At 37.8% G+C, this 8,568-nt stretch overlaps 1 protein-coding gene and 1 non-coding gene across 3 annotated transcripts in view; one reads left to right on the top strand and one right to left on the bottom strand.

The window, feature by feature from the left end:
• Positions 1–8,568, bottom strand: part of ZCWPW2 (zinc finger CW-type and PWWP domain containing 2) — a 175,749-nt gene that overhangs the window by 5,151 nt on the left and 162,030 nt on the right. For both annotated transcript variants that reach the window (XM_069088546.1, XM_069088547.1), the window contains one exon: positions 1,416–1,537. In XM_069088546.1, the coding sequence (XP_068944647.1) occupies positions 1,416–1,537 (122 nt within the window). The remainder of the gene's footprint in view (positions 1–1,415; positions 1,538–8,568) is intronic.
• LOC138161999 (U6 spliceosomal RNA) lies at positions 4,981–5,084 on the top strand. Its single transcript, XR_011168509.1, has one exon. It is a non-coding gene; the product is annotated as a U6 spliceosomal RNA (small nuclear RNA).

The raw sequence follows: 8,568 nt of genomic DNA, 5'->3' as shown, positions 1-8,568 counted from the left end.
AGCTTGTTGTCCATGAGAATGCCTGGGTTCTTTTAAGACAAGCTTACCTAGCAGCGCATCTTTCAGTTTGTGTTTATGGGGATTTTTCAGACCTGTGTATCACCTTTATATTTCTCCCTCTAAAGTTTCATATTTTAGATTCAGTGTCTTAATCTAGGCATTCAAGATCTTTTTGGACCTTTGCTTTGTCATCCCATGTGTTAGCTATCCCTTCTACACTGATATCATCTACAAATGTGATAAGAATGCCAACCATTCCTCTATCCAAATCATCAATTCTTTTTTTTTTTGGGGGGGGGAGGAAGGAATTGATCTGTGATTACATTCCTAAAGGGAACTCTCAATGAAGAAACTTCTTCTTGGGTCAGTCACTAAATAACTACTTTCTTACAAGTTGACAAAAAATGATTACTCTTTAGGTCCAATGATTTAACCAGTTCTAGTTCCACATCTACCTAAATACATTACAGTACCATCAAGGCCAAATCATTACATCTTGTCCACAAAAACAGCATAACAGACTGTCAAATGCTTTAATAAAGGCCAGGAAAACTCTATCTACAGAAACCTCCTTATCTAGTTACCCAAGTAACTCTTTACATAAATGGTTGATAAAAGGAAGAATGAGGGGAAGAATAAGAAGAGAGACAAAAATAAAACTTACCATTTAATATCTGTATAAACTTCCCTTACAAATATTCACATAAGTTCCTAATTGTTCAAAGGAGTAAGAGAACTTCTATGCTATGGTTCATTCCTTTTTTTCTTACTAAACATCTTTTAAATCCCTAGGCCACTCTCCACTTGTGCCAAGCTCCATCATTCCTGCTGCTTCTAACATTTACTAGCCCTGTGACTTTGGACAAGTCTCTTAAACTTTCTGAACCTCAGTTTCTTCATCTCTAAAATGGAAAAGTTAAAGCATGGCCCCAGGGTAGAGATAATAAAATACAACTCCCACCACTTTATGTAGAGGTGGGTTATTATCCATATGGAACACCCAGACTCTGGAAATGTTCTAGATGTTTTTTTTTTTTTCTGAACTGATTTTTTTTTCCTTTTTCATTCACTAAAGGGATGTCTCCAGCCTCCATAAGTAGGGGAAGGGAACCCAGATATTAAAAAATAAAAATTGTTTTAAAAGAAAATAGATCCATACAAACTTTTAGAAGAAAACAAAATGAAATGGTTGACCTAGATGAGCTCCAAGGCCTCTTTTACCTATGAATCCTATGATCATTTGATTATTCAACTAAAGGTCACAGGAACCTTTGAATCTCTCCATTCAAGATAAATTTTTATTATGTATGAAATGATGTTCAACCTGGAAGCTCTCAGCAAGAACAATTCTGCTCTTGTGAAGAATGTTTGAAGCGACTATCCTCAAGGAGCATAATACAAAGGGTCACAAATACCTTTCCTTCTGCATGTATTTCATCTCCATGTGTGTCTGACTCCCCAAAGGTCTTCATGGATTCTCCTGTTTCCTGCAGCATTTGTTCCAGATCTTTTAGCATGTCCTCTGTCTCAGAAACAACTGAAAAAACACCAGTAGTAGAGTTAAAGCATTACCTCTGAGTTAATTCAGTGTATTTCATTTTTTTTTTCAAATCAACCAAAGATAAAAAAGAAATACTTCTTGTTGCTTTTACACATATAGAATCTAGTGGGTATAAAATAAATGGTCCTTATGAGTGAGCTGTCTGCAAGTTCTTATCAAAGTACATGATAGTCTCACCATGTGGAGATGAGCACTGTAAATGATTATAAAGTACTTTTGTAACAACTACAACTAGCAAGGGGGGGGAGAAAGCCTATTACAAGAGACACATGAGAAAAAAAGTTAGGGGACTTAGTGATATTGAGGGAATTCTGGATATGTGAGGGAGAATCCTGGCTATATAATCCTGAACAAATCACCTACATCCTGGTGCCTCAAAGTTCTTATCAATTATGTCTGAATAAAAGGATGAAATCTGTCTAAAAGCTTTTAAACTGTAAATGAATAGGTAAGCTATGAAATCTGGGAATTCCTTACCTATTCTAGTATCAAAATCTATCAATCACTCACACAGCATGACTTAGAGAATATCTCACATATCACTAGTACTCCTGAATCCCTGAATTAAATAACAAAACATTATCATGCTGATATATACAAAACACAAACTGAGGAGAAGAGGCCATATGGGGACTGGTGGCCATAACAGTGGCAAATGGGGACTATGAGGAGCTCTTCTAAAAGACACCATGGTTCTAAAGTCAAAGTCTAAAGACCCTTCCCTTATTACCATCCCCTTTGGTCACGAAAAACAAACATATCACTTCCTGTTATTTTCTGTACATTAAAAGTTTCGCAAAGTTGGGGTGGTTTTTTTTTTGGTAGAACAGTTTAAAATAGACAAGATAGAAATTCAGGTGAGCAAGGCTTGTCTGTTAGAAACAAAAAATATAAGCATGAGATGTTCCCAGCAAAAAGTCTTTAGTAATCATTTAACTAGAAGACAATTGTCAGATTACTTCTCTTTTTTTGCAAATTCCTTAAATATATTGCAAAAGTATATACATTTGATTATATACATGTATGTATACATGCAATAGCAAGAACAATAATGGCAGCATTTTGATACCACTTTAAGGCTTGCAAAGCATCTTATTTATGATACTTCATTTGAGTATGAGTAGCTATCTCAAGTATTACTGTGCTCTTTTCACATATGAGTTAACTGAGACATGGTAATTTACAAATTTGTATACATCTATCTACTAGCCAGATAGTAACTGAACCCAAGTCTTTGTGACTAAGCCCAGCACTTAAAGGCAGCTGGGGGTGCCACAGTACACAGGGTGCTAGGTCTGAAGTCAAGAAAACCTGAGTCTAAATCCAGTCTCAGACATTTACTGTCTATGTGACCCTGGGTAAGTCACTTAACTTCTATCTAGCTCAATTTCCTCAACTATAAAATGAGTATAAAACTAGCACCTTTATCACAGAGCTGTTGTAAGGAACAAATAAGATAATAATTGTAAAGCGTTTAGCAGAGTGTCACATAGAAATGTCAGTTATCATCATCATCATCATCATTTCAACAACATCATACTGACTCTCAGTGATACAGAGACAACATCCCAAAAGTATTCATTCAGTTTTAAGCTATGATAGCGTATCCAGGTACAGATGCATATCATATAGCAATAGGCTTAATAGATATAGGTAGATAGACAGACAGTCTCTGATCTCAAGTAACAGATTCTGCTTTGGAAAAGAGGATGTGGGGGCAGCTACATGGCACAGTGAATAGAGCACAGGCTCTGGAGTCAGAAGGACCTGAGTTCAAATCTGGCCTCAGACACTTGACACACTTACTAGCTGTGTGACCTTGAGCAAGTCACTTAACCCCAATTGCTTTGTCTTCTCCCCTCCAAAAAAGAAAAGAAGAAAACAGGATGTGCACATAGATAAATATAATGAAAGGTAGAGCATGAAGGGGGCAAGGGAGATCTACAGACCAAGGAGAGAGAGAATACCTTTACGTGCGGTAAAAGAGAATACTTAACAGAGGAGGCAGTGCCGGAAGTATGACTTAAAGGAAGAAGAGCCTGGAGGAGATAGGCAGACATGGGGAAATAGGCAGAAGTGGTACAATCAAGCTATACAATTATTCCAGCAAAGATAGAGAGAGAACATCCAGAAGAAGTAACTGGGAAATTCAAGGAGAACCAATAGTGGGTCATTTTTTCAGGGAGAAGAAGACATCCAGGGGCCCACTCCACTGACAGCAGGTAGGGTTCCAGGGAGGTTTTCCCAGATCTTTCCAACACTGGGATTGACCTGAGGCCTGTAACTCTATATCAGGACAAAGTGTGGGTTGAGGGACCTGGCTCAGACTGAGCCTGAAGCTAGATATGGTATAGGACAGAGGAACAGAGGCCAGTGAGCAGCTGTGTTGCTCTGACCCAAAAGCTGTGTCATGGATCCAGCACCGACTGGGACTGAGGCCTGACACTGTGTCCTATGACTAGGAACACCTATAAGGACCAAGTTTGAGTTTGTGTATGAGTGAAAGGCAAGAAGAGAAGCAAGCAGGAGCTGTTACTCTGACTCTGGAGTCATGCAGCTGGGCTGTTTGAGCACCACCATTACTGCTGGATCACCAATTCTTCCCAGAGGCCCAAGAACGGCCAGGAGCTGAGTAACCCCAGCCAAAAGCGCACCACAGGCTGAACCTGCAATTCTGTTCCTCTGAATATGGAGAGCCTTCTAGCTGGTTGACAGGGCATGCGGCAAGCAGCAGTCTACTGGAACTCCACCTGAAGCAAGTCTGCAATTATTTAACTGAGGCTCAAACTAGGATTAGTAGCTTGTAAAGTTCAGACCAGAGGGAAAGCAATCTAACTTCAACCAAGGTCAGACCAGCGGTCAGTGAAAGTTTGAAAGTCCCTGACACAATCTACCTTGAGATACTTGAAGAACATAGAAGCTCAAAAAAGAAACAGCAGAACTCTAGAGAATATAGATCAACAGCTTACAAGGAACCAACATTCACCTGAGAAGGATCCAAAGTCTGGCCTCAACCCAATTCCAATTCAGGAAGTAAGGCAAGAAGAGTGAGTAAACAGAAAGAACAAAAAAGACATCTATGAGGAAAAGCTGTTCTGGACACCCATGATACTAACCTAAAAGAAGAAAATAACTCTACAACATCTAAAAATAAAGTCTCAAAGAAAAGGACAAATTAACTAGAATTCCTGGGAGAAATAATGCTAACAGTGTAAAATAATCATAATAATTTAAATGAGATATTTCCAGAGAAAAGAATTGGAAAGGAAATGAGAGTACTAGGAGAAATACTTGAAAGGAGAATCAATAGCTTAGTACAAGAAGCACAAAACCCTTCCCACGTAAAAGACTCTCTGAAAATTAAAATGAAACCAAAAGTAGTTAATGGCTTCATTAAATAGCAAGAAATAATAAAAGTGGTCACTTTAGCAGGACATTTACTGAAACAGGAAGATTATAAAGAAGGTCAGCATGGCCCCTACACAAGGAAGATATGCAAATTCATGGAACATCCTATATTTTTTTACCTATTGAGGAATGACTAGACAAATTGTGGTACATGAACCTAAGACATCATTAATGCTATAAAAATGAAGAATAGTGAGCAGAGCCAAGATGGCAGAGTAAAACCAGGGACTTGCTTGAGCTCGCCTCCAAACCCCTACAAATACTTGTAAGAAATAACTCAGATTCTAGAGCAGCAGAACTCACAAAAGAGCAGAGTGAAATAAATTTCCAGCCCAAAACAACCTGGAAGGTCCACAGGAAAGATCTGTTACACTAGCCTGGGAAAGGAGCATAGTCCAGCATACTATGCACCAGCACAGACCAAGGTTCCAGCAAACCTGGAGCTGGCCTCAAGGGACTTAATCACTAGCAGCTAAAGTGGCTTCCAGACTTCTCAACCCACAAACGCCAAAGACAATTTAGAAGTTCAGTGGGAAAGGTCTGTTGGATCTGGGTGAGAGAGGTGGGTGGGCTGGCCCCAGACTGGGGTGGGGGCAGGGAAGAGATGGTGGCAATGGTGGCAGCAGTGGCTGCTTCCAAAGCTCTCAGTTCAAAGATGGTGGAGGGATCAAGTAGCTGATCAGAGGAGGATTGCAGGGAATTTCTTTGCTGGCACTAAGGCAGGATTCTCTTGCTCTGCCCAGGTCTGCCCATGGCCCTCTGGGTCACAGTCCTGGGTGAGGGTCCTGAGGCAAGGAGGGGCATTGGCATGGCAGAGCTTGTGGCAGCAATGGAAAGGGAATTCTCCTCACAGTTCCAAGGCAGAAGAGAGTGCTCATGGTCATGTATAGACCATAGCACAGGCCAGGAGAGGAGTAAACACCTCTCAGTTGATCATACCCCCTTGGAAGGACTGAAAATTTACAGGTCCCTAGAAGTCTCTCTGAAAACAGTTGCACAAATCCCCTGAAGCTTGGGACAGTACACCCGCCACACTAGAAGCAGAGTCCTAGCTTAACAAAGAGTTTAAAAAGTCAAGTAATTGGCTAGGAAAATGAGTAAATAGTGGAGGAAGAAACAAATTAAAGAATCTTAATTTGGTGACTAGGAAGACAAAAACATACACTCAGAAGAAGACAATAAAGTCAAAGCTCCTACATCCAAAGTCTCCAAGAAAAATACGAATTGATCATAGGCCATGGAAGAACCCAAAAAGGATTTTGAAAATCAAATAAGAGAAGTAGAGAGAAAGGGGGGAAGAAAAATGAGAGTAATGAAAGAAAATCATGAAAAATGAGTCAATACCTTGCTAAATGAGACCCCCCAAACACTGAAAAAATAACACCTTAAAAAACAGACTAACTCAAATTGCAAAAGAGGTCCAAAAAGCCAATGAGAAGAAGAATGCTTTAAAAAGAAGAATTGGCCAAATGGAAAAAGAGGTCCAAAAGATAACTGAAGAAAATAATTCCTTAAAAATTAGAATGGAGCAAATGGAAGCTAATGACTTTATGAGAAATCAAGAAATTATCAAACAAAACCAAAAGAATGAAAAAAAGAAGAGGATGTAAAATATCTCATTGGAAAAACAACTGACCTAGAAAATAGATACAGGAGAGATAATTTAAAAATTACTGGACTACATGAAAGCCATGATCAGAAAAAGAACCTATACATCAACATCAAGGAAAACTGCCCTCATATTCTAGAACCAGAGGATAAAATAGAAATGGAAAGAATCCACTGATCACCTCCTGAAAGAGATCCCAAAAGGAAAACTCCTAGGAATATTGTAGCCAAATTCCAGAGTTCCTAGGTCATAGAGAAAATACTGTAAGAAGCCAAAAAGAAACAATTCAAGTTTTGTGGAAATATAATAAGGATAACACAAGATCCTAGCAGCTTCTACATTAAAGGATTGAAAGGCTTGGAATATGACATTCCAGAGGTCAAAGGGGCTAGAATTAAAACGAAAAATCATCTACTTAGCAAAACTGAGTATAATCCTTCAGGGGAAAAAAATGGACATCCAATTAAACAGAGGATTTTCAAATATTCTTGATGAAAAGGCCAGAGCTGAATAGAAAATTTGACTTTCAAATACAAGACTCAAGAGAAGTATGAAAAGATAGAATGTTATAGTCACTCCTGGTAATGATCCATGAAACTAGAAACTAAGTAAAATTCCTACAATTCCTTCCTTGCATTACCCCCCAATCCTAGATTAGATGACTTACTTCATGTATAAAGTATTCTAATTATCTTTACCTTTTATAAATTCCCAAGAGCAAAATAAAACCAGCACTCTTTTGATGAGAAAACTTGGGTTGTTTTTACCAATGATCACTAATGTTCTAGCCATCAATGAAATATTTAGCTCAGTTTACTGAACAATTATGTAAATTGCTTTGCCCTCCCCCCATGTGTTCTCATCTATATATAATGGCTCTTCTCATTCCCTCTGTTTTTATGTGTTGTTTTTCTCATCTTAGGATGAAAGTTTTTTTTTTTATTGTCAAATCTGATATGTTATAGCAACATTTGAAGAGACAGGCTTTAATTTTAAAATAAAATTTCCTACAAGCAAAACAAAAAAAAAATTAAGAATAGGATAAGTATTGAAAAACATGGGAATACTTACATGACCTGATGCAAAATAAATTAAGCAGAGTCAAGAAAATAATATGTACAATGACTACAACAATGTAAATTTGAAAAAATAATCACCAAACTATCAATAATAAAAGATGCAAAATTATAAAGAATAAACTTGGCCCCAAATAAGAAATAAGAGATATAACATCCCCATTCTTTTGTAGAGTGGGGAGATGCACAAGCATGGAAACAATGCATATATTGACAGACTTTTTTAATATGTTGAATAATTTTGCTGATTTTTTTTCTCATGTTTTTCTTTTAAAAAAATTATTATAAAAATGGCTCTCTGGGAGCATGTAGGGAAATTAATATAGGAGCAATTTCAGGCAATATAAAAAGATATCAGTGAAATTCATTTTAAACAAAAAAAATCTGTTACCTCATATCAAAAACAACTGAGTTGAAAAAGGGGCCAAGTAAAAAGAAGTAACATTTAAGAATCATTGAATTTTTATTGTTGTTCAGTTGTTACAGTTGTGTCTGACTCTTCATAACCCCATTTGGGTTTTTCTTGGCAAAGATATTGAAGTAGTTTGCCATTTCCTTCTCCAGCTCATTTTACAGATAAGGAAATTGAGGCAAATGGGTTAAGTGACTTGCCCAGAGTCATGCAGCTAGTAAGTATCTGAAGTCAGATTTGAATATAAGATTCATCTTCCTGACTCCAGACCTGGCACTGTATCCACTGTGCCACCTAGTTGCACAGTCGAATTGAACTACCATAAACCAAAAGAGATATGGATACCTATTTCATAATGAATGAAAACTGAGCTTAACCATTAAAATCAGAGTGAAAAGTTAAAATAGAAAGAATTCACTAATCAAAGAAAGAAAGAAAAAAGGAAGGAAGGGAAGAAGGAAGGAAGGAAGGAAGGAAGGAAGGAAGGAAGGAAGGAAGGAAA

This window comes from Petaurus breviceps, unplaced genomic scaffold (genome assembly GCF_028583685.1).
Source record: "Petaurus breviceps papuanus isolate PSGF00001 unplaced genomic scaffold, PetGlider_PUasm1.0 185, whole genome shotgun sequence".
NCBI lineage: Eukaryota > Metazoa > Chordata > Mammalia > Diprotodontia > Petauridae > Petaurus > Petaurus breviceps.
The sequence above is the reverse complement of the archived record's forward strand: the minus strand, read 5'-3'. Positions and strand labels throughout refer to the sequence as shown.